This window comes from Canis aureus, chromosome 4 (assembly GCF_053574225.1).
Source record: "Canis aureus isolate CA01 chromosome 4, VMU_Caureus_v.1.0, whole genome shotgun sequence".
Taxonomy (NCBI): Eukaryota; Metazoa; Chordata; class Mammalia; order Carnivora; family Canidae; genus Canis; species Canis aureus.
Window position 1 is genome coordinate 31,468,364 of NC_135614.1, and position 26,692 is coordinate 31,495,055.

Sequence of the window (26,692 nt, forward strand, 5' to 3'; positions counted from 1 at the left end):
CATTCTGAATGTACTTGTGTTAGCCTGACTCCTCTGAGGAGTAAAGACAAGGGTGGGGTTACACAAACATGGGTTTTATATAGGAAATGAAACTTCCCTGTGGGAGGAAAGGGAGCAGGGTGCTAGAGGAGTGTGTGAGAGCCGTCATATTACAACAAAGTCTGGCCTGGAGTGAAGGAGGCGGGGAAGGCTGAGGTATTCTAGGTAGGGGGGAGGGGGTGTTTTGGGGGAGCCATGCAGCCCAAGGGAGGTTTGTCATCATCCTCATCGGAGAGTCTGGTGTCCCCCAGGAATGAGCCCACCATGCTGGCTCAAAGGCTGGGAGCCACCTCTGGGAAGCACGGCCTTCGGCAAACCCAAGAACGCAGGAACTGAAGCACTTGCTCCGTTACCTCCCTGTGGGTGGATGTCTGTGGAGCACATTCTCACCGTGTTCGGTGCCTTAGGTCACTTTAATTACCTTAGAAATTTTATTGGGCACCATCAGGCAAACCTTAAAAAAAAAAATCCAGTCTCTTGTAATTTGGGCCCTAGAAGGGGATGGTTTTTCCAATCCTACAAAGTCTCAAATTTCTGTGTTCTCTCTATCCCCTTTCATTTCTACTTGCAAAGCATTCAGTTCTTTCTTGAGCTCATTTCTTCCCCTTCGCAGCTGCTAGCAGCCGACACTCCCTCACGAGCCAGGTTCTGTTTTCCAGTTTCCTGCCCGAGAGCGGCAAGGTTGGGAGGTGCGAGGGTCCGCCTTCTCAGTTGCAGCGCCTGCAATTTTGTCAAATGTCTTGCTCTTGTGTGTGACACAGTCCCCTGGCTGTCCCTTGGGCCAGCTTCTCGGGCCACCTCCCTGCCAGGGCAATGCCACCCGGCTTGCATTTACCCTGCGCCAGGGATATTTTCCTTTTTAGTCCTGGGAATCGATGGCATCAGTCGCCGTGGGCAAACCGAGAAATCTCAGTGGCTTAGTAGGCCCCAGGCTTAATCCTTGCTCCCCTTGCAGGCTGATGTGGGTCCGGGCCGGGCTCTGTGTCTCTGACTGCTTGTCTGCAGACAGGGGACAGCAGGGAGGGAGAGGAGGCGCTGGTGCTGTCACCCGCCGCGCTGTCTGCGGAGCATCTCGGAGGCCGGCCTTGGGCACCGTCTACACCGGCTGACTTGGCAGCTGTGTCGCTTCCTGGGGGGGGGGGGGGGGGGAGGTGGACGGCGCTCGGGCCGGCGTCCCTCTGGAATGATTTCTGCGGATGGCAGCGGCCCGCAGACAGGTGGGGTCAGCATCCGCCAACCCCACTCACTCATCCTGGGCCAATTGGAACTCACACCTGTCCCTTCCCCCTTCCTTCTGCTGTGAAGCAGCGAGTGACAAGCACATCCAGTGGCTCTTGGGGGCAGACGGTGAAGTCTGGGTCTGGATCATGGGAGAAGGCCCTGGCGACAAGCCCTATGAAGAGATCTCGGAGGAGCTGATCGCCGAGCGGGCGCGGCTGCAGGCTCAGAGGGAGGCCGAGGAGCTCTGGTGAGAGGTGCAGATGGGTGCCGGGGTGTCTGGGTGCCTAGGCTGGGTCCAAGCTGAAGGACAATAGGTTGTGGGTGGGAGGAAGAAGGTGCCAGGCAGCACCCGTTGGGCTCAGCCAAGAGTAGGGGACCACAGCATCAGAGCCTCCACCGGGTGGGTCTCATGGGTTCAAATCCTGGCCCCACCAGCCAGTAGTGAGCTGATCTGGGGTCTCAGTTGTGGCATCTGTGGTGTGGGCACACCCTTCCCATCTGGACGTAGTTGGATTCCCTGAGATAATACAGATGACCTACTTCTCCTTTCTCAGTGGCTTATCCCTGGGATAGTATACGAGTTTGGATTCACTTTTGTCGTCTGCTTGTTTCTTTCCCTTTCAGCTGCATTTTGCATGCAATGCGGATAGTTGAGCCCCCACTGCGATGTAGAGTCAGACGACTCTCATGAACAACTCCTAACTTTTTTTTTTTTTTTTGCGAAACTTGGAAATCCATAGGCAGTTGATTCCAACACTCCCCACCCCCTAGCTTTTATTTTATTTTATTTTATTTTATTTTATTTTATTTTATTTTATTTTATTTTAAGATTTTATTTATTTATTCATGAGAGATACACACACACACACACACACACACACAGAGGCAGAGACACAGGCAGAGGGAGAAGCAGCCTCCATGCAGGGAGCCCAATGTGGGACTCGATCCCGGGACCCCAGGATCAAGCCCTGGGCCGAAGGTGGCATTAAATTGCTGAGCCACCCGGGCTGCCTTCCCCCCAGCTTTTAAAGACAGTATTTTATTTTATTACTTTTTAATATATTATTCATTTATTTATTTTAAATTTATTTAAAGGTTTTTTATTTATTAATGGGAGAAAGAGAGAGAGAGGTAGAGACACAGGCAGAGGGAGAAGCAGGCTCCATGCAGGGAGTCTGACGTGGGACTTGATCCCAGGTCTCTGGGATCACACCCCAGGCTGACGGCGGCACTAAACCACTGAGCCACCGGGCTGCCCTAAAGACACTATTTTAATTGTCAAATTGTAACAGCAACTCAACACCCACCACCTAAGATAATCACAGTGAGTGTTTAGGCAGCACCTTGAAGAATTGATCGATAGAGATTCCCAGTGTTATTTGAGATCACGTATGCTTTCCTGTTACCTGAGAAACTCAACTTATTGGTCCTGTTGATGGACATTTAGGTTGTTTGCCATTTATTATGTTATAAAAAGCCTCTGCTGAACATCTTCTACCTACACCTTTGTGAAACTGAGTGAGAAAAAGGATTTCTGAGTCTTTCTTCCTCCCTGGCTTCCAGAAAAATTCAGCTGATTTGCACTACCATCCAGGACAGTGACTCTTTTTTGCTCCAAACTTTGCCAACATCGAGTTTTGCTTAGTTTAGGTGTCTGCCAGTCTAAGACCGGGAAATGATGCTCATGGTTTTTACTCACAGTTCTGTTGTTACGTGGTCCTTCGGTTTCCTACTCGGGCTTATACCTCCTGGTGTTCTCTTGGAAGGAGACAGAAGGAGGCAGAAATCACCAAGAAGTTTCGGGATGCTCTGGCCAATGAGAAAGCCCGGATCCTGGCGGAGAAGTGGAAAGTGGAGATGGAGGACAGGAAGGCTGCCAAAGTCCTGGAGGAGCGCATCCGTGAGGAATTCAAGGTGAGCCCGCGCACGGGGCATCTCTGAGCGGCCACCAACGCTCGCGCCCGGGCTACTGGCGCCCATCCCTGGTTTGGCCATTTGTTGGTACTGAGAGCTTTATTTATTTTTAAGATTCTTTTTTTAAAGATTTGGTTTATTTATTTATTCATGAGAGACACACAGAGCGAGGCCTGAGTGCTTTATAAGAACAGAAATCTCACACGTCTGAGCAGGAAGGAATCTGACACCCCATTTGGGCCAATCCACTTCTCATTGGACAGATGAGGAAACTGAGTGTTAAACAGAGGAAGAGACTTGCCAAGGACGTGGTGGCGGAGGGGACAGGGGCAGGATCAGAACTCAGACCTGCTGTCTCCCAACCCAAGCGACCTGGAAAGGGGCCCAGAAAGTGTGGAATTTGGGGTCAGACCAGCCTGGGATCCAGTTCCAATTCCACTGCTTAGTGCTGTGTGAACTTGGGACGCTTGCCGAACGTCTCTGAGCCTTCACTTTCTTGTTTATAATATTAGGGTAATAACTGCATCCAACTTGAGTATTTTGGAGGGTTCAAGAAGATGACAAATGCACATTTCTGGCCCTGGATAGGGAGTTCTTGGGAACCTTGCATCCCTACTCATTCTGGGACAGTTGGGAGCTGGTAAAGGAGCTTTACACTGCTTAGGTTGCCTGAAGAAAATTATTTTTTCCTGGTTCCTATTATGCAATTTTTTTTCCTACAGGAATAATACATTTTTGGGGGGGGTTTAGAAAATGCAAAAAATACATAAGTGAAAAGAAGAAAATAATAATCACGCTGAATTCCAACAATCATATTATTTTATGGATTGTATATTCATTTAAACATTTTAATAATATTTTTTCCTATACTGATAAGACATGGGGACAGTGGCCCCTTAGGATCATTTATATGGCAAATATTTTTCTCAGTTATTATTTTTTTTCTTTTGAGAGTGAGGGAGAGGGAGAGTGTGTGCATGAGCAGAGGAAGGGCAGAGAGAGAGAGGGAGAGAGAGAATCTTAGGCAGGCTGCATGCCCAGTGCAGAGCCCCACATGGGGCTTGATCTCACAACCTTGAGATCATGACCTGAGCTGGAAGCAAGAGTCAGATGCTCAACCGACTGAGCCACCCAAGTGTCTCTCGGTGTTGTTTTTTCTTAATTTTGGTTATTGTGCTTTCAGGTGTACAGAAGATTAAAAGTTTTATTAGCCAACTATATCAGGCTTTAAAAAAATGATTTGTTTCATGCTAAGCTCTGTGCCACCACAAGCTTCTAATAATACTAATCCACAGTGTTTTGTATATCACTCATGATTTTATTTTTTTGTACTTCATTTTCTCCCACTTTGGAGAGTGGTATGATATAGGGCTATAACTTTTTTCCTTCCAATTCCAAATTGTTCCATCTTTGTTTACAAAGATATAATCTATCCTCTCTCTTCTCATTGCACTTGCAGCCTCAATTCTTCTCACATACCTTTGGATCTCTTCATAGATTTTTCTCCTTTGATTATTCTAGAGCCACATTTGCTTGTTTAGTGATTGTGGCTTTTAAAATGAGTTTTCACATCTGCTAAGGTAAGAACCTATCATTGCTCTTCATTTTCAAAATGTGTTTGGCTGATTTTACCCATTTTATTCTACTAGAGGTACATTTGATTCATTTTATCACTATCCTCCCCCAGACAACAACAACAACAACAACAAAAATACATGGTAATTTTAATTGGAATTACATCAGTGTGATAGATGTATTTGTGGAAGATGGACATATTTTTTTCAATACTAAATCATTCAGTTTCCTTGCTCAGGATGTAATATTATCTTCCTATTACTCAAAGCTTCTTTCTGTGTTTGGTAAAGTGTTTTTGTTTTGTTACGGGGGTGGGAGTGAATGGGTGATGGGCGCTGAGGGGGGCACTTGACGGGATGAGCACTGGGTGTTATTCTGTATGTTGGCAAATTGAACACCAATAAAAAATAAATTTATTATTAAAAAAAACCTGAAAAAAAATAAACACCTGTAAATGCACTGGCCACCCAATCCCAAACATTCACAATAATTTATATGTGCTGATGTGCTTCCATCCTTTGGACTTCGGTAAAATTTATTATTTTACTTAAATGCTCCACATTTTTTTTTCTTCTTAAACTGTAGGTTTGATATTTTTTGTTTGATTGTGAATAAGATTGTTCTTGTTGCTTTAAGACCTATTGCAATGGCTGGTTACATATTTATATTGTTATTGATCTTACTGAATTTTCCCTCGAGCCATATATATATGATATACTAATGATATATATATATATCCTATATATATATGAGATTCTCTTGAGTCTGTAAGGGAAGCCATATTTACTCTCAAAACATTTTATTTAAAAGTAATTTCAAACTTGCAGCAAAACTGAAAGAAGTACTCATAGAGTTGCCACTAAAATTCACCAGTTATTAATATCTTGTCATATTTCCATTGTCTCTTTTCTCCTCTCCTCTATAACTGTATCTATCTGTACACACAGATAGATATACACGCACATGTATATTACTGTGGCTACTGCTAAACGGTTTTGCCAAACAGTTTAAAACAAAGATGTAGACTTCATAAATTCTAGCCAGGGCTTAGCAAACTCTTTTCCGTAAAGGTCCAGATAGTTAATATATTAGGTTTTTTCAGCCCCGCTGCCTCTGTCACAACTACTCAATCAGCTGCACAGAAGCAGCTGCAGATAATATGTGAGCAAATGAGTGTGGCTGCCTTTTAATAAGACTTTATTTTATTTTTAAAAGACTTTATTTGACAAAGAAAGAGAGAGAGAGCACGAGCGAGGGGGGAATGTTAGGGGGAGAGGGAGAAGCAGATGCTTAACCAACTGAGCCACCCAGGTGCCCCCAGAAGACTTTAATAGACAGAGGGCAGATCTGGCCTGGGAGCCTAACTTTGGCGACTCCTGACTAAACCCTGTGCACTTCAGTGTGCATCTCCCAGGACCGTGGACCTTTCCCTGTGGAGCCACAACAATCGTTATCACACCTGTTGAACAATGATTCCATAATCGTCTTAAAATCCAATCAATCCATAGCGGAGAGATGTTTTAGTTTATATCGTTGGAATTTGCATAGGATTATGTAAGTCTGCTGGAGAGGACAAGCAATACTTTTATGTATCTCTAAGAGCAAGAATCACCTGTTCTAATCCCTGGCCTCCCTCCTCTGCAGGGGTGAGCTGAGTCCCAGATGCTGGGAAGGTGGCTCCGTGGAACTGGTGTCCTGGGGCTCAATTCATGAGGAGATTACAGAGGGGTTTTCTGGTTGATGACCTCCTTGAGAACCTCAGTGAGACAGAGATGATAAATTGTGGGGTGCTCTGCGTGGGGGGTCATGGAGGACTTCGTAAAGCCACAGGGCTCACCAAGGGACCCAAATGCAGGCTTTTGGTATTATTTACAAGGAAGGCTATGGTAATGATAAGGTTGTTCTTGTTTTAAAAATGAATTTGATGAATGTGAAGGTTCAAACTTTATAATCCTGACTTGGTAAGTCTGCATTTTGAGGAGCCTCAGACATGCAGGCAGCACCTGGGAAGCCCTGGTGGGGGGTCCCTGGGGCAGTGTCTGCCAGGACTGTCGGCTCAAGGACTCTGGGATGGGAAGGTCCAGGTTTATGAGCGAGGGTATTTTCTGTAAATGCACTGCCCTTGCATTGTGATGAGATGTTCATCACAGGACCTGTTTTGGCACCGAGCAGCATCTCAGAAGTTTCTGTGCTGGATTAACTATGGCTGGTGGCCAGTCCTTTGCCACTTCCCTCTGCGAGAGGTGGGTTTACTTCTCATCCCTTGCGTCTGCTGTGGCCTTGTGACCAGCTTTGATCTGCAGATGCAGCAGAAAGGACTAACTTTGGAGGACAGGCTATCGGAGATTTGTAGAATCTGCCCCCCTTGCAGGGCTCACTTTTGGGAGCTGCCCCACCAGAGGCCCTCCAGCCTTGGTCCATCACTGTGTAAAGTAAGGGAACCCGGGCAAGCCGGGCAGAGATGCAGGGCCTGTGTGGAGGCCATTGAGGCACCAGACACGAGAGTGAAGCCTTGGTTCTCCTGGTGGATGACCCCAGTCAAGTCACTGACCTCAGAGGCAACTGTGTGGAGCAGAAGGGCCACCTGCCAGGCCCTGCCCAAATTATGAACCTGTGGAACCACAAAGCAAATAAAATGATTAGTGTTTTAAGCCAGTATGTTTTCTGGGAGTCTGTTACTCGGTAATGGGTGACAAGGACAGCTTCGCCGAAGGGTTTATGCGTTGGGTTAGAGGTTGGCTTAGGTCGTTTTTATTGGGTCTTTCAACCATGGGCACGAAGGAGCCCCTGCCGGAGTCTGGGCGTGAGCAGGGCCCACGTGTCCATGGGACACGGCCAGGAGGTGTGTGCAATGGTGACTGGTCTGCTGTGGGGAGAGAGAAGCACGTGGTGGGGGAAGCCAGACGGGAACCTGGCGGGGTGGGCAGTGGGCCCTCGGGGCTGTGGGGAGGAGGTGGCAGCCCGTGAGCATCTGGACACAGAGGAACACGGCTGAGTGCACCCCTACAAGAAGGCCTGGTGGCCACGGTGTGATGTTCGGGCCTGAAGGCCGGGAAGGGGGGACAGTGGGGAGATTTTTGCGGGGGCCGAGGGGGCAGCCAGTGCAGCCTGACCGTGGCGGGACTCAGAGGGACGGACACACAGGAGGGCAGAGGCAAAATCAGCAGAGCTTGGCGCTGATTCGGAGCTGGGCCGCGAGGACCGTGGGGAGGCCGCGGGGAGGAGGGTGTGGCTGGGCCCGGTTGGGGGGGGGTGATCCGGTGCCTAACAGTGAGGATTCCCTTGAAGAAATGGGGGGAGGAACCCAGAATCCGTGTAAGGTTAAAGAGGGAACTTCAAACAACAAGATACAGACAGTTGGAAACCGGTTTTTAAAAACCATTCTGAAAAAAAAATTCTGTTAAACAAAACAAACCAAAACCCATTCTGTTGTGGCTGGCGCTGCTTGAATGCGGTGTGTGTGCACGTGAAGGTGTTCCTTTAGGAAGAAGTGGCAGCAGGAGGCCAGATATAATTTGCATATTTTCTTTGATTTCATATTTTTTTAAGAGATTTTATTTATTTATTCATGAGAGACCCAGAGAGAGAGGCAGAGACACAGGCAGAGGGAGAAGCAGGCTCTGTGTGGGGAGTATGATGTGGAACTTGAACCCGGGACCCCGGGGCCACACCCTGGGCCGGAGGCAGAGGCTCAAGCCCTGAGCCCCCCAGGCGCCCCTCCTCTGCTTTCTTACGTCTTAAGGCTGCTTTGGGCTGCTCCTGCCTCCACTTGGAGCCACAGGACACTGATGATAAGACTTCTGCTCCCTGCCTTTGCCTCGGTCTCCCCCCTCCCGGTGCGCTCGACAAGGACCCGGCACTGGTGATGCGACTATGTCATCCTCTCGTTCTGCACCGTTTGCTCTTCGAGGCCACTCACTCCCTTTTTGCTCTGTCCTCCCTGAAGCTGGGCCCTTGCTGACACCTGCACCACCATAGAAACCGCCCCATAATAGGGTTATGAGCGGTGGGCACATCTTCCACTTTCCCGAGGTTTCTATGAGAGCGTGGCAGACGTGACCTGAGCTTCTCCCGCACGAGGCAACCCGGCGAGGCTTACCCTTCCCCTCCCAACGATCAGCACAAGCCCCGTCTCACCCTCGTTTGTGCGTCCATTTGCTCACTGCCCTGGTCAGCGTCTATGCAGCACCTGCTGCCTGCTAGGCCCCGAGCTGGGGCTGTCACCGGGGGAATGAGTGACCCAGGTGTGGCCCTGCCCTTGCAGAGCACGTCACCTCAAGAAGCAGGACGCCTCTTCGGGCCCCAGGAGCAGCTGCAGGGGCTCAGGGCAGCCCTCCTGCCTCCGGGACGCGCCACGTTGGCGCGGACTGTTCTGAGCTTGAGACCCTGAGGGCTCGGGGGAAAGCCCTGCCCTCCTCTAACTCGCTGGAAGGGTCTGACCGAGGGATCGCTTCCAGAATGGGGATTACTAATGGGGATCAGTTTTAGCTGAGGGACCTCCGTGTGGCGGGCAGACGTCTTCTTACCAGGCCCCTGCTCTTCTCTTTATGCCCCTGCGGACTGCATCCCTTTCTTTTGAAATCCCAGGCCCCCACCCCCTTGTCCTGAGTTCGAGATGGCACATCCCGCGTTTGGCCTGCCGGGCTTCCCCATCCATGTGCCTGTCTTGTATGTAGACGCTGCTACGGCTGACTTTCTTTCTTTCTTTCTTTCTTTCTTTCTTTCTTTCTTTCTTTCTTTCAAGATTTTATTTATTTATTCATGAGAGACAGAGAGAGAGAGAGAGAGAGAGAGAGAGATTGAGGCAGAGACCCAGGCAGAGGGAGAAGCAGGCCCCATGTAGGGAGCCCGACGCGGGACTCGATCCCGGGTCTCCAGGACCACACCCTGGGCCCCAGGTGGTGCTAAACCGCTGAGCCACCCAGCCTGACTTTCTCCTGTGAATCTGTCTCCTGTCACTTGGAGTCCTTGTCCAGCGAGCAGAACCCTTGAAGGGGACAGGGAGTCCTGCTCCCCGACACTACCAAAACGACTGGGCCTTCCAGAAAAGCCTGTGTCTCTGGGTGAGGGGCCCGGGCGTTGGGGTCCGTGGGGTGCAGCTGCTTATCAGGGAAGGGGCAAGAGGCGGGCGATGTGGGACTCGATCCTGGGTCTCCAGGATCACACCCTGGGCTGAAGGCAGGCGCTACACTGCTGAGCCACCAGGGCTGCCCCTTTGCTCCAGTTTTTGTTCCTGTTTCGCATCCATTGTCAACTCCCAGCTCTAGCATTTGCTACCCGAGTCCATCTCCCTCCTGACCCCACGTCCCCTCCACCTGCCGCTCCTACCTCTGCTTCTCTCTGCAGAATATGTCCCTAAAGGGCCATCTGAGGTCATCTCCGCTTGCTCCCCCCCACTGCCTGGACGGCTGCCTCTCCACTCCACCAGGGCCACTCTCTCATCACATCCTGAGGCCATGACCTGCCTGCCGTCCCTTGTCACTTCTCTGTCCTTATCTTCCGTGATGTCTTGGGGCCTGCAGCTCAGTTTACTGCTCCCTTTTACTTGAAACGTTCTCTTTCTTGGCTTCCCCAACAGACCTCACCCTTTCTGTGTTTTTCGCTGAGAAGGCCTTCCTTCTCAGCCTCCTTTCCTGGCTCCAGCTCTTCCTCTCAACTTTTCAATGGTGCAGTGGCTCGAGACGCTCTGGTTGTTCTCTCTCTCATTGTTATTGTTGAAGTATAATCGACCTACAGCGTTGTATTAGGTTCAGGTGTGCAACATCGTGATTGCACAATTCTCTGCATTACGCAGTGCGCACCTTGGTAAGTGGAGTCACCATCTGTCCCCCTACAACATTATTACCAGTTTATTGACTATATTCCCTGCGCTGTACTTTCAGCTCTGTACCTCATTTTTGGTTGTTTTCTCTTGATCTGCATGCTTTCTCGGTGATGATAGCACTAGGTCCCGTGGCTGAGAAACATCTTCCCCATGCAGATGACTCCTGAGCTGGAATCTTCAGCAGATCTCCCCCGTAAGCCCCAGACTCCCGCATCCCACGGCTAATAGCAGGCCTCCGGGATGTCGGATGGTATCTCGAACTCATCAACATATAGTTTTGACTTCTCCTCTTCCAACCACAGTGGATGACTCTATACTCAAATAGGCCAAGGCCATTTGCAGTGCTGGGCCCGTGGTGCTTGTGGTTTTCTCTGCCTGGAAATTTCATGTCCCCGATAACTCACTTATGGGCTCCTACTCTACTGTTTGTCAGATCCCATATCCCCTTCTGAGAGGACTCCTGGTCACACGGCCTAAGGTAGCCTCCTAAATTCTTCCAGTTGTTTACCCTGTTTTAATTCTCTGCACGCTGTTTGTTTTCTGGTATTTCCTGATTTTTATTTGTCTGGTGTGTCTCACCCCCTGGAAGGCAAGCGCCAGGAGGGGCCTGTGTGTGTCTTGGCCACTGCTGTGTCCCCAGAGCCCGACACAGGCCTGAGCCTCTGGGTGCTCTGCGAGTATTTGGTGAGTGACCACGTGAAGCCACACAGCTTCTTTTGTCCTCATGCCCAACTCTTGAGAGGGATTCATTAGGAAGTGGGAATTTTGCCGATTTTTCAAGACTAAAAATTGATTGCTGAATTAAAAGAAAATCCTTAATCTATACGGTTTCAGAAGAAACAGAAAACTTTGTCCTTTTTTATCAAATGAGCGATTAACATCTCAGTTACCCACCGCCCCCCAACCCCACACTCTTGTCGATCCATTTAAATGGTAGCAAAGGACTGAAAACCTTGTAAAGCACAAGGAGATAGAAAATGAGAAGAGAGAACAGATAACATGAGAACAAGGGGGTAGTGGAAGGGGAGGTGGACGGGGGGTGGGGGTGACTGGGTGACGGGCACTGAGGGGGCACTTGACGGGATGAGCACTGGTTGTTACACTATACGTTGGCAAATCAAAGTCCAATTAAACATGTACAGAAAAAAAAGAAATTGAAAGAAACAACAACAAAAAGAGAACAGATAAGAAAATGTTTGCCAAAGTTTGGAGGGTGGAAGACAGAGTGGTGAGAGTGGGGAGTTTGGGGGGGCACCTGCGGGAAGAGGGTAGTTCACTCTGGATTCCTCGTGGGCTCAGGACCAGAGGCATCAGGGCCTGTGAAGAGGGGATCTCAGGTTGGTGACCAGTATCTCTGTGGGATGGCTGGGCCCTCATGTCCCCTTCTCCATCCATTTCTTCTAGGCCTCCCTCCCTCTGAGCAGGAGGAGATGGGGAGAAGCAGAGGCTCAGAGCTCAGTGTGTCAGGCCGAGCGGAGAGAGTGGGCGAGGGGCGGGTGAGAAGCAGGAGGATTAAGGACAGGTCTTACTTTTAGCAGCGAGGACCTGCAGCCGGGGGTTGCCTCTGGGATGTCAAGGGCCAGCCAATATTTTTGCAGGGTGTCTTCATTTATAAAAAATTATCAGTTTGAGCCACAGGAAATCAGCCTGTTATCTCTTTTCTGGTGACGCAATCTCATGATCATGCGATAAACATATGGTGCTGCCCGGCAGGGTTCATCTCCTTGCTAGCCCCCCTGCTGGAACCATGGCCTAGCCATTCAGCTCCAGGATGATTCCAGAAATATGAACTTCTGGGGCCATGTGGTTAACCCCTTTCATGAAGGAGACAGTCAGAGAGCACCCTGAGGAGGAGAAACAAGAGACTAGGGCTCATGCAGGACCTACTCTGGACTTAGGATGGTACCCTACCCGGATACCTCTGCTGCCACTGCCAACCCCGGGAGGACTCTTTGTGGCCATTCCTGGAGGACACCTGATGGGGATGTTTGCAGAGAAGGCATCTCAAAGCATGGTGTTCCCGTGAAGTGTGGGGCACAAGCCAGGGGTTCTGCTTGCTAGGGTCTTGGGGCTGTCCTGTCTGCAGCCTGCCTCCCCAACAGACAGGTGGTTTGCTGGTGCTCAGACTTCACCCAGGTGGGATGGAGGAGAAGACCCATATAGTCTCAGACAAAGGGCCTCTAGATACTTCCACTTGAGTGTTCCTTGGTGAAATGGCTGATCCCTCATCCAGTCATCCTAGAGTGAAGCCCACCTCCCTAGGAAGTCCTGTCTACACCCTTGAGTCTTCAGATAGTTATTTTCTCTCTTGAATATGGACAGCCAGGAAACATCAGACATCTGAGGAAAGCCTCCAACATCAGTAAGAGGCACCACAAAAAACCATATTTTAAAGAAAACAAAAAGCAAAAAACGGAGGACGTAGATCTAAATCAGAATATAGGGAGGAGGAAAGCTCTAAAATTCTAAGCAATGAAACGTCACACTCTTGAAACCAGGTCAGGGTGCAATGAAGCAAAAAGGAACAACCAGAGATAAGGAGGAAGGCTTGGGAATGACAAATGCAATGCTGAAAAACAAAACAAAACATAGCAACGGATTTAGACAATAAAATCAGTGAAATCAACCAGGAAATAGAACAGGAGAGAGAAAATAAGAGAGGAGTGATAAACCTCCTAGAGGATCAAGTCAAGGAGTCCAGCATTTGACAAACAGGAATTCTAGAAAGAAAAACAACGAGAGGAGAAAAAAATTGTCCAAGAAATTGTAAGCCAAGGTGTATTAGACTGGAAAGATCCGACACTTCAGGCGGAAAGCTCCCTGAGTGCCTAGTACAATCCATGAAAGAAAATCCCCACCACGGCACACCATTTAACAATGTTCAGAACACACGCGATAAAGAGAAAAATTAATGTCTCATGCAGGAGGTTGAGAATCTGAATGGCAGCATTGGGTGCTGGGAAGTCACGTCTTCCAAACTGTGCTTTAGGAAAGTGATTTTTAATTAAATTCTATGCTCTGCTAAATTGGCAGCTGTATATGAGGGCAGCAGATAGACGTTTTCAGACAAGACTCAGAGAGTGTCTCTCTGTGCGTCTGTACCTGAAAAGTCCTGCAAGTTATGCTGCTGCAAAATGACAAAGTGACCAAAACCCACCCCCCAAAACCCCAAACCAAACCAAACCAACCAACCAACAAAAACATGGAACAGGGAAACAAGGCTTCAACTCAGGGAGGGCTGAGAAATGAGTGCCCCATGGACGGATGGACAGGAGACCCGGGTAGCAACCAGCTGAGATGGCGGGAAGAAGGAAGGCTGGCGTCTGGGGACAGCGGCGACCCTGGAAAAAAGATAACTGCTGTTGAGCTGCTGTAATATTAAGCACAGAGAAATTTTACTACTGATCGTAGAGAAGTTTGGGAAAATTCAATATTCAACTTCAAAATAAAACAATTGCGAACTCAGGAAGGAAAAAGCCATCGTACTACCCTATTTTACCGAATGTAAGACGCCATATGAGTTAAGCGCTTGCTTGTGAATCATTATTTTAGAAATAAAATCCCATTGCCTATTAAAAAAGGAACTTGTAAGTTGTGAGAGACACCCACGTTTCGGAGGTTATGTTAGGAAGTTACAAAACATACTTCTTATAATTGGTGAACACAGCCCCCTGACCTGGCTTTGTGGTGAGCCATCGTCACCCTGGTCATTGATCTCACCACACATTGTGACGTTGACATCATAAGGATGAGGAGAGGAGAGGAAACATCTGGGCGTGTACCTGTGCGGGAGACAGGTAAATAGGAAATCCGTACCCAAAAAAGAAAGGTGATAGTTGAATGTCTAGAATCGATCAATTGAAAAATTAGCTGCGTGATTCAGGCCAAAGATGTCACCACCGAAGGAGCAACTAAGATCACTGAGCACGTGGCCTCCGGGCACCGGGTGAGGGTGGCGTAGGTTGGGGTGAAGCAGTTTAGAAAAATTGCTGGTTTTGAAAACGAGCCTTTGGCATTTATTTTTTATTTATTATTATTTTTTTGAGCCTTTGGCATTTTATGCACGTTTGACATGTGCCGGTTACTTTGTGAACAAAGGTAGACGAACACACACACACACACACACACACACACACACACACGACAGCCTCCTTGGAGCCTGAAAGTGGAGATGTGGGAACCCCAAACCTGCTTGTCCTTGAAATACCTTATGCAGACACAAGGCTAAGACATGATCATAACCTGCCTCATTGGCCTCCAGGACGAAAGGTACCCGGCCCTCTCCCTCCCAGGGGGCAAGTGTGGCCAAGGATGGCCCAGCGTCCGCTTGTCTTTGCAGAAAGCTTTAGAATCTACAGATTGCTCCACATATAGATATATTTTTAAGATTTATTTCTTTATTTTAGGGTGGGAAGGGCAGAGGGAGAGGGTGAGAATCCCAAGCAGATGCCCCACCACCCAGTGGGGAGCCCAACACAGGGCCCGGTCTTGCCACCCTGAGATCATGACCTGAGCTGAGACCAAGAGCCAGCAGCTTAAGCCTCTGAGCCACCCCCGTGCCCCGATCCGTGAGTCGACCTGCTCGGTCCTAGCTGCAGCCCTGGCTAGGCCTGACTGCGGCCCTTCCACGGGCGGCCCCCGTGCCCGCCACCCCGCCGCCCACCCACAAAGGTGCTTCTCTCTCCCCACCTCATGGCGTTTGTCCCCGTGGTATTTTAGAGGAAAGAGGAAGAGGAGAGGAAGCGAGGGGAAGAGCAGATTCGCCTCCAGGAGGAGCAGAGGGCCAAGGAGCTCTACTGGACCCTGAAGCAGGCCCAGCTGCAGAGCGGCACCAGTGAGCACGAGGAGCGCGAGTGGGAGGAACAGCGTGAGTAGAGCAGCCCGCCTCCCCCCTGCCCTCGCCCCCCATCCACCTGCTGGCGTCACCCCTTCACCCATCCAGCTGCCAAGCCTCCCCCCAGGATGGCCTGCCTGGGGCCCTGCTAGGCTCCTCCCTCCAGGGCCTCCAGGCCTACAGAGGAGATTCCTCCTTCCTTCCTTCCTTCCTTCCTTCCTTCCTTCCTTCCTTCCTTCCTTCCTTCCTTCCTTCCTTCCTTCCTTCCTTCCCAGGTTATTTATTCATTTATTTGAGAGAGCGAGCGAGCATGAGCTGGGGGAGAAGCAGGTGGAGAGGGAGAGGCAGGCTCCCTGCCAAGCAAAGAGCCCAACGTGGGGCTCGACCCCAGGACCCCCTGGATCATGACCTGCGCTGAAGGTAGACGCTTAAGTGCCTGAGCCACCCAGATGCCCCAAGAGGACATTTCTTACACTAAAACAGAAAACCCTGTATTTACTGAGTTACCAATACTCTGCTGGCTTGGTGCTAAGCCCTGAGCACCCAGAAATGGGGCATCATGGTGCGTGTGTTGGAGGAGCTCACGGGCCAGGTGGGAGACAGCCACGCGGGCTGCTACTGGCTTTGAGGGAGACAGGGCCTCGCACTGTCGGAGCACAGAGAGGCCATCCCCATGGGCTTCCAGGGCACAGCATTACGAAGGGAAGCGTGGTGGGCTCTCAGGAACAAGTGAGGCCAAGAGGCAGGACAGGGAGAGGGTGTTTGAGACAGAGGCCCCGGCAGCGTGAGGGCTTGGTGACAGGAGGTGGTGTGCTTAGGGAGGTGGCGATGGGTGGGGCTGGCTCCAAAGCTTGGAGAGCGTAGGGGGAGAAAAGGTAGACGGGAAAGGGGAAAGTGGAAGCAAGATCTGAAGGGTGGGGTTTCCACGTGTGCTCGGGGTTCATTTGAATCAGATATGGTAACACCTGGATCCTATGGATAATGTGAAAATGATGACCTGGCCCCAAGAAATTTTTACCCCCCCCTCCCCCCCAGGAGCAGGGCATGCACCGTACGGGGCTCCACGGGGAAGCATCAGGGCAGTCAGGAGGCAGAGGGAGCTGGAGGCAGTGCGGGCAGGAGCCTTTCTCATGGTGTGCCTGGGACCGGTGAGGCCAGGCAAGGTGAGCAGGTTTAGGATTGGCTGGTTTGAATAATGCCTGCAGGCTCTGGGGCACAGGGGAGGGGGGGTGTCTCCAGTGGCCTGGAGCCCAGCCCTGGTGTGCACCAGAGAGCAAGAGCTAGAGAGAGAGGGAAGGATTGGAATATTTTGGATTGGCTGGCTTGCACATGAATGGGTGGTGAGTCTTTTAGTATCTTTAGCAATCGGCCAACCCTGGGAGGGCCAGGCTCTCTGGGCTCAACAAAGCCCCCGAGGTCAAAACATCAAAACATAGAGAAAATAAGAAGGCATGGTTCACGCAGGTGGGCAGTGGGAGACCCGTAAAGGTGGGCTTGGGGGGTGAGAGAGGAGGAGGCGCCGAGAGGTGATGGGAGCCAGGGCCGCAGGACGGGGAGTGCAGATGCCGGGTGACTTCTACTCACCCACCCTCTGGTCCTCAGCCTTTCTCAACCATGTGCCAGACTTAAAAAAAATTGGAAATGAAATTAATATGACATAAAATCCACCCTTTTAAAATGTACAGCGTAGTGGCTTATAGGATACTCACCACATTGCAACCATCACCACTACTAGTTCCAGAGATTTCCTTGCCACAAAGAGAAGTTCTAGACCCATTGATCATTTCTTCTCCCGCCATGCCTCTGCAAGCCATTAATCTAATTCCTGTCCCTATGGATTTGCCCATAATGGATATTTCATATAAATAGAATCATACATTATATAGCCTTCCATTTAGCAATGCTTTCAAGGTCCATCCACATTGTAGCGTGTATCAGGCTTTCACTCCTTTTTTACGGCTGAATAAAATTCTAATGTAGGCATGTGCCACCATTTCTGTTTATCCATTCATTAGTTAATGGACCTTTGGGTTGTTTCCCCTTTTGGGCTATTATGAATAATGTTCATCTGAGCATTGTTTTCTTTTTTTTTTTTCCTTTGGTGGTTCTTGAATGTGTATTTTTTACTGAAAAAAATCATTCATAAATTAACAGAAATGTACAAACACCTGAGTAAATACTCAGGTAATGGCATTTACTAAGTTTTTGTAAATAGGATTTTTTTTTAGAGTTTTTAAAACATCTTTAGATTTCAGTGCAGAAATGTGCCCCTGGAACCTCTTAAAACATAAGAGCAAGCTCAAAAAACGTGGTGATGGACGGGAGCTAGCTCTGTTCAACACTGTCATCAATAGTACTGGACACAATCAGGACAGGTAGCTATTGTTCAGCGATTGATGTCTGTGGTAGAGGAACCCCAACAAAAGAGTCCCTGTAATGTGAGCACTGGTGTGTTTTTGTGTGAACATATAACTGTCAGTTCTCTTGGGTATATAACTAGGAGTGGAATTTCTAGGTCATATGGTAACTCATGTTTAACTGTTGAGCAGCTGCCATATTGTCTTCCAGAGTAACTGTACCATTTTACATCTCTACAGACAATATATGAGGGCTCCAGTTTCTTCCCATTCTTGCCAATGCTTGGTGTCTTTTGTCTTTTGATTATAGACATCCTAACAGGGCTGAGAGGTTGTCTTGTTGTGGTTTTGATTTGCATTGCCCTGGTGATTAATGATGTTGAGCCCTTTTTCACGTACCTATTGGCCATCCGTACATATTTTTGAAAAAAATATCTATATGGGTCTTTTGCCCATTTTTAAATTAGGCTATTTGTTTCTGGCTATTGAGTTGTATGGATTCCTGTATATTTTGGACATTAACCCCGTAGTGGATATATGGTTTACAAATATTTCTCCTATTCCACAGGTTGCCTTTTCATTTTGTTGATGATTTCCTTTGCTGTGCAGAAGATTTTTAATTTGACGTAATCCCACCTGTTAACTTTTGGTTTTGGTGTCATATCCAAAAAAAACATCGCCAAGGCCAACGTTCAAGGAGCTTTTTTCCTATGTGTTTTTTTTTTTTTTTCAGGTGTTTTACAGTTTCAGGTCTTACATTTAAGTATGTAATCCATTTTGAGTTGATTTTTGTATTTGCTAGGAGATAAGGGTCCAATTTCATTCTTTTGCATGTGGCTATCTAGTTTTCCCAGCACCATTTATTGGAGAGATTATCTTTCCCCATTGTGTATTCTTGGCGCCTTTGCTGAAGATTAGTTGACTGTATATTTCTGAGCTCTATATTCTTTTCCATTGGTCTATGTGTCTGTTTTTATGCCAGTACCATCCAGTTTTGGCTATTATAGCTTTGTAATATGGTTTGAAATCAGGAAGTGAGATGCTTCTAACTTTGTTCTTCTTACTCAAGATTCCTTTAGCTATTCAGAATCTTTTGAGGGTCAATACAAATTTTAGGATTGTTATTTTTTTTATTTCTGTGAAAAATACCATTGGAATTTTAATAGAGATTGCATTGAATCTTTGAGTAGTATGTATATTTTAATAATACGAATTCTTCTAATCTGTGTACTGGATCTCTGCCAAAAGGCTGAGAAGTGATAAACCCTTCTAATCTATGAATGCAGGATATCTTTCCCTTTATTTGTGTCTTCTTTAATTTTATTTTTATCCATGTCTTAGAGTTTTTAGTGTCCTGTCTTTCTCCTCCTTGGTTAAATTTATTGATTTATAAATTTATTTATAAATTTATAATTTTTTATATTTTTATAAATAAATAACTTTATTTATAAATTTATAATAATTATAAATAAATAAATTTAGAATAATAGAAATTTAATAGAATAAATTTTATTCTATTTCTGTATTTTATTCTTTTTTTTTCCTTTCCAAGTTTTTATTTAAATTCCAGTTAGTTAACATACAGTGTAATATTAGTTTCAGGTGTAGAATTTAGTGATTCATCACTTACGTACAATACCCGATGCTCATCAAAAGTGCCCTTGCTAATGCCCCTCACCTTGCTCAGCTGCTCAGTCTCTTCATTTGTAAAATGGGGGTAATCATGTTGAGTGGAGGTGTGTTGGGAGGATAAAGTGAGAGGGACGAAATGTCACCTAACCTGATGCTATTGTGAATGGGGTTGTTGTACCAATTTCTGTTTTTGGATATTCGTCATTACTGAATAGAAATACAACTGATGTTTGTATGTTGATTTTGTATTTGTTGAATTTATTTATTCTAACAATTTCGGGGTGAAATATTTAGGGTTATCTGTATGTAGGATCATGCCACCTACAAACAGATGATTTTACTTCTTCCTTTCTGATTTGGATGCCTTTTACTATTTTTTTTCTTGCTTAATTATTCTGGTTAGGACTTCCAGTATCATAGTGAATAAAAGTGGTGACAGTGCACTTTCTTATCTTGCTCCTGCTCTTAGAGCAAAAGCTTTCAACCTTACACTGTTGTGTGTGATGTTGGCTATGGGATTGTCATATATGGCTCTATTATGAGGTACATTCTTTCTATACCTGACTTGTTGAGAGCATTTATCATGAAAAGATGCTGATTTTTGTCAAATGCTTTATTTCCATCTATTGAGAGGATCATACGATTCTTCTTCTTCTTTTTGTTAATGTGGCATATCATCATTCCTGATTTGTGGTGCTGAGCCATTCTGGCATCCCAGGAACCGATCCCACGTGATCATGGTGTATATAGAGCATTTGGAGAGGCCCCGTGGAGGAAATGGCATTTGGTTTGGGAAAACTGGGGAGGCAAAGAAGGCGGGGAAAGCATCACAGCAGAAGGAGCAGCACTGAGCAAAAGCCAGGGCATCGTGGGTGCAGGACATGGCACATGTCTCCATGTGGGCTGCAGCCTGAGGTTCACGGTGAACAATGATGAAAATGAGGATAGACAGGTAAGATGGACAAGAGCTAAAGGAGAATTCATTCCTTTGAATTCAGAATGGAAGAAGAGATGGGGGAAAAAAAGGCAAGACAAAGGTTTATACTGAAAAAATAGTGAACGATTACAAAGCGAAGTCACTTGCAGCCACTCTAGTGTGGAGGAAGAGCACTGGACTGGGAGTCCTGCCCTAGCTCTGCCACTGGCTCGTGTGACCATGAGCAAACTCTTGCCCAGCTGCTCAGTCTCTTCATTTGTAAAACGGGGGTAATCGTGTTGAGTCGAGGTGTGTTGGGAAGATAAAGTGAGAGGGACGAAATATCACTCAGGAGTGTTCCTCCTTTTGTAGTGACAAGATGAGGCGGGCTGGGTTGGTGTTTTGTTAGGGATGCAGACTGGAGATCAACGGGCCCAGGTGCTGCCTGACTGCTCCTGACCGTTCTGCGTGGCACCAGACAGTGGAAAAGCCTCCAAAAGGACAGAGAAAAGTGGTAACGCAGGCCCCGTGGTTTTCGTTCCTCATCTTGTGCTTTCTTAAAGATGATGAGCTAAACGCTGGAGGCTGTCATTCAAAACCAGCAAAGCCATTCTGCACTCAGTTAATTTAATATGAAAAATTATAGTGGGCCATTAATCTACTGGGAGCGCCAGTTTTTGATAAAACACCTAAATTAAATTTTCTGAGTTAGGGGAAAGAAGGGCATTGTTTCCTTTAGTATCACCCGACTGCAGAGTTGGTTGTTCAGTTCAAATAGTGGAGCAGGCTCTGGCCTCTGAGCAGCTCTGCATATACCAGGCATGAATCCACTTAATTATTTCTCAACTGTGAACTCGCAGGAGTGCGGAGTTAGGGCATGTCTGGTGGCCTGGAGATTTGGAGAAGAGCCAGCATGACTTGGTAAATGAGACTATTTCCAAATATTGGAACTGTGTTCTTATTAACCACCCCCTTCCTCCCTGAGCTCTGCTGCGGCCCCTCATCCTTGGCTCTGCTCGTCTCATGCTTGGCCGCCTGGTCGGAGCTGAGGGAGAAAAATGCATGCTCAGGCCCGGGATGGAGTCCGGTTGTGTCGGTTCCGTTCTCTCCGTTCACAGAGAGAGAGTGTCCTGGAGTCTGGGCTGTGCTTGGATGGTTCTACGCTGCCGTGTGCTGGGTAATGGGGCTCGCCAGACGCCGTGGGCCTAGAGACGGCGGGGGGCGGGGGGCAGAGCAGAGTGTGGGCCGGAGGGGGCCTCACTAAGGCAGGGCCCAGTCTGTGCACCTGTGGCCCGGGAAAGGCTGCGGTTTCTCATTGGACAAAACCAGTCCCAGCTGGCTGTGCCCCAAGCCACGTACTTCTGGCTTTATAACTCAGAGTAAGGCCAGCCGGAGCCCCCATGTGCTCGATTCCTATCCTGCTCCGGGGTCCCTCTCCTCTTGAATTGCTCAAGAATCTCTGGGGGCTTTCCTGTTGTCCCAAAGCAGAGTCACTCCTGGGCTCACACTGGGAGGGGAGTCGGTCCCGGGCTCACACCTAGAGGGGAGTCGGTCCTGGGCTCACAGTGGGAGGCAGGTCTGACCTGGGCTCACCCTGGTCTTAAGGAACTTGTGAGGTCGCTCCCAGGGACCCAGGGGGCACCGATCGCAGCCCTGGGCAGCTGCTAGCAGGACATGGGTGGCGGCGACCTTCAAGGCCTCGGAGTCCCCAGGGAGGGAGCGCCCTGTCCCCTTGGCCTGGGTGTAGCTGTGGGTGAGCCTCCCTCCCCGCAGGCTCCTTTCGGGGTCATCGGGCCCCAGCACGCTGCTCCCGCTCGTATCCCTTGGTACCTGGGCTGCCCCTGTCCTTCCCCGGCGAGGGAGACTCCCCATTTCACGAGGTTTTCATTTTCCCCATTTGTGGGATGAGAGCCCCTGAGCCTCCCCAGCCCATCCCCAGCCCCTGCCCTGCACAACCCCCACCTCCACCTGGTACCCCCCCAACCCAGGGGCAACAACAAGGTGTGATACTGAACCAACTCCTACTTCCGAGGCCCTTCTGGGCAGCACCTCGTTGACCTCGTTTGCACGCAGCCCTACGAGGCCCCCACTTTACAGATGAGGAGATGAAGCGTAGATTCGAGTTGTCCAAGGTCACGTGGAGCAGACAACGGAGCAGAAGCCAACACGAGGGCCCACATACACAGTTTAAATCATTCTGGGTGCTTTTTCATCTTTAAAATATAAAATACACCCAATATAAATCCAATATAAAATACATAATGATCCACTAGTTTTTAGGGACGTATCATTCACCCGAGGGGACACTACAAATGGCTGCTGCTCTGAAGCACTTGGTTTCTCTGTGGAAGTCACTGGATCATCTGAATTCTGTGAAGCACCGAGTCTTTTCTGTCTGGGCCGAGGTGGGAAGGGCCCAAGGAACCATGGGCAAGTCATCTAGAGGGCTACGTCATGACTAGCAGCGGCTAACGGTCTTCCAGAACCTCACGTCCACTGCACCTTTCCTCCTGGGATCCCGGGGGCACTTCTACCTCAACGCACCCAAAACCCAATCTCCCCCCACCTGCCCCGGCCGGCTTGATCACCTGGCTGTCAAGGGCAGAAGCTTGGCCGCCAGTCTGGTGTCTCCATTTTGCTCACTGTCGATCCCCAAACGTACCCAGTTGTGAGGATCCTACTTCCTTAACATTCTTTGGGTTCACAGCCTTCCACCCCATCGTCCTGGTACCGTGTGAACTTGACGCCATGGCTCTTTCCCTGCCTTTCTGTTTTCCAAGCCTTCGTTCTCGTTCCAGTTGGATTCATTCCCAACGCGGCAGCCAACCCAATCTTTGGGGAGTGGAAACAGCACCCTCATTCTCCTGCTAAAAAAATACTTCGGTGGCTTCCAATCACCTGTTGGTAAAGCATTAAAATTAATTGGCCAGTATTTATTGGTCTCCTACAAGGCCTTTTCTGTTTCTACATCCTCACTTCTTGCCCAGTGCGTATGGGAGCCTCCCTCTGGCCAAGCTGACATATTCCAGGAGGGATGACTGGGTTCCCTCTCGCTCCTGGGCCTCTGCCGCTGAGCTTCTTGCTCTGCCCAGAACACCCCCTCCTCGGGCTCTGTTGGTTGATGCCCACCAGGCATCAGCCTAGCTGTCCTTTTCCACCACAGCTCCGTGGTTTGCTGCGTGGCTCTCCTGCTCGACGGCAAGCTCTCCGAGGGCAGGACTATGCCTCGCTCGTTGCTCCTCGCATCACCTGGCAGCCAGCTGTTATGCTGACCTTGTGAAAATTCAAAAAAAGGGCACTGCACTCCCTGCATCTGCCAGGAAGTTGCTCCATGCCCACCCATCTATGCTGATCCTGCAGAGACCGCACCCCCTGGAGGTGTGCAATGTACAGCCTTGGTCCTGTGTGGCACAGAGTGGACGCAAAGTGGCTCCGAAGCATACGGGTGCTGAACAGATGTGCACGCCCTGGCCGACTGTGTTCAAGCGATAAGAACCCTGCCTCGTGCAGCGACTGGCCTGGCTGTGTTTCTGGAACTATGTAACCTGCTTGCCCATTCAGCCGGGAGGAATAGCAACCTCTGCTGTTTCTCTTCAATGTTCGAGAGCTGAGCAGGAGCCTTGAGCACAGATGAGGCCCTGATCCCAGACCAGTCTGGCAGTTTTGGCGGCCCTTGGGTAAAAGATGGTGCTCTCTCTACTTTTCCGTGGAGGGCCAGGTAAGGCCCAGAGACATGAAAACTTGTCCCAGTTTAGACAGACAGACAGTTGGAGGTAAAGCCAAGCAAGCGCCCAGCTCTCTCCACACCCCTGAGCCCGCCGAGGCTGAGGTTTCCAGGTCTGATATGGGAGAGGTTGGACTCCCAAACCTGTGGGACTCCTGCTTTCTTCCTGAGCAGGAGGGTTCGAGGCTGGGCAGTGCTGGAGGGTGGTGTCTCAGTTCTGGGGTGTTGGCCCTCCCCCCCACCAGGCAGGTGTGGGCACATCCCTGGGGTGGGGATCAGAGCTGGAAGGGACCGTCCTCCTTGTCTGCATGTGAGAGAACGGAGGGCCGAGGATGCAATTGGGTAGACGTCTAGCGGATGGTGACATTTCGCTGTGCTCTGGCTTCTTTTTTTTTTTTTCAAGATTTATTTATTTATTAGAGAGAGAGAGAGAGTGAACGTGAACAGGGGGAGGGAGAGGGAAGGCATCTCAGGCCGACTTCCCGTTGGGTGCAGAGCCCGACACAGGGCTTGATCCCACATCCCTGAGATCACAACCTGAGCTGAAGTCAAGAGTCGGACACCCAGCTGCCTGGGCCACCCAGGTCCTCTGGATTCTTAATCCTCAGCCCAGAATGGTACAGAATGTCCATCTAAGAAAAAACTGTAGTGAGATACACAACTTAAAATTTACCAATTTGCCAGTTTTTAAGTCTGCGGTTTGGTGGCATCGAGTACGTTGGTGGTGTTGTGCTACCATCACTGCCCCCCATTTCCAGGACTTTTTCATCTTTCCAAACTGAAACTCTGCCCCATTGAACAGAAAACCCCCATTCCACCCCGTCCCCAGCCCCTGGAAGCCACCATTGTACTTCGTGTCTTTATTGTGAGTACCACGCATGGAGTATCAGCGGAATCGTACGGTGTCTGTGTCTGGCTTACTCACTTAGCACAATGTCTTAAAGATCCACCCACGTTGGGACGTTGAGGTGGCTCAGCAGTTGAGCGTCTGCCTTCCACCCAGCGTGTGATCCCAAGGTCCTGGGGTTGAGTCCCGCATCAGGCTCCCCGCATGGAGCCTGCTTCTCCCTCTGCCTGTGTCTCTGCCTCTCTTCATGTCCCTCATGAATAAATAAATAAAATCTTTAAAAATGAAAAAAAGATTCATCCATGTTGTAGTAGGAATCAGAATCCCCTTCCTTTTTTTTTTTTTTTTTTAAGATTTTATTTATTTGAGAGAGAGAGAGAACACACAAGTGAGAACCCGGGTGGGGAGAGCAGCAGAGGAAGAGGGGGGAGCAGAGGCCCCCTGGGCAGGGAGCCCAACATGGGACTTGACCCTCGGACCCTGAGATCATGACCTGAACCGAACGAAGGCAGATGGATGCTTAACCGACAGAACCACCCAGGTGCCCCAGAATCCCCTTCTTTTTTTAGGGCTGGATAATATCCCACCGGGTGTGTTTAGCATACTTGGTTTACCTGGGTGTCCTTTGATGGACATGTGGGTCGTTTGCACCTTTAGGCTATTGTGAATCACGCTTCTGTGCATATGGCCGTACAGGAATGTGCCGTGGCCCCGCTTTCAGCCCTCTGGGGGTGTATCTCCAGCAGAGGACTTGCTGGCTCGCATGGCAATGGTATGTTTGATTTTTCTGGAACTGCTCTCCCATTTTGCACAGCAGCTGCTCTGTGGTCCATGCCCACGAACGATGCACAAGGGTTCCACTTTCTCCCCACTCTTCCTGACACGTGTTTTCTATTTTTTCTGATTAAACGAGTCAAAAAAATATATATATATATAGGCATCCCCCTGGGTGTGGTGTGGAGTGTGACTGCGGGCGGCCCCCCACGGGCTGTCTTGGGTCAGCCTCGCTCCTGCAGCCGGCAGTGCCTTCCTGCAGGCTCCGCGCTCCTCCTGTCAGCGGGAGGAAGGAGGCTCTGGATCCCACTCCTGAAGTGGGGGTGGCTGTGCTCGCCCCTGTCGTGGGTGCCGTGTGGGCTTGCAGGGTGTTGTCTGGGCCCGAGGGCAGCTGTGGGAGGAGGGTGATTGGGCGCCGGGCCTGCCCAGGCGCGGGGTCCACTCAGAGCGTCTGACACTTGCTGGCTCGGGTGCTAGGAGGTGGCTGCTCCTAATGGGGCTTCTTACACGAGTTTTGGTTGTTTTCACTGGATCAGAAGGAAAAAAAGAGAAAACAACCCACGAATTCTGGCTGAGGTTTTCCGTGGCAGATTCACGGGCTGGAGTCTGAATCCATTCCTGATTCTGTGAATCCAATCCTTTTAGGATCTCGCAGCACAGTGTGGGGGGCGCCTGTGTGCGCCAACCAGAGCCAGGGCTGCACCGGCTCCTCCAGGGCTCACCGAGAGGACGATGTTGGGGAGCCCTCGGAGGGGACCCGACGCCGTGCGCAGTGGCTTGGCTCCTCGCACCGCCGGCGCTCTCGATCCCCGCGGGGACTCCACGCGGTAGGGGCTGCTGTTCTCTACATTTCTCTTAGGAGGAGACGCAGGCCCAGGGTGATGAAGTGACATGTCCGGTGTCACGCAGTGGGGACGTGGAGCCGGGATCTGAATCCAGGCGGCCCGGCTCCAGACTCAGGCGTCGGGAGCTCAGAAGAAAGGACCGAAGTCGCAGGCCTGATGGCCTCGGACCCCGCGCGTGCAGCACGCTTCA

At 49.4% G+C, this 26,692-nt stretch overlaps 1 protein-coding gene across 2 annotated transcripts in view; it reads left to right on the top strand.

The window, feature by feature from the left end:
- SH2D4B (SH2 domain containing 4B) overlaps window positions 1–26,692 on the top strand; it is an 83,991-nt gene that overhangs the window by 23,509 nt on the left and 33,790 nt on the right. For both annotated transcript variants that reach the window (XM_077895214.1, XM_077895213.1), the window contains exons 2-4: window positions 1,345–1,507; window positions 3,027–3,174; window positions 15,293–15,440. In XM_077895214.1, coding sequence (XP_077751340.1) covers window positions 1,345–1,507; window positions 3,027–3,174; window positions 15,293–15,440 — 459 coding nt within the window. The remainder of the gene's footprint in view (window positions 1–1,344; window positions 1,508–3,026; window positions 3,175–15,292; window positions 15,441–26,692) is intronic.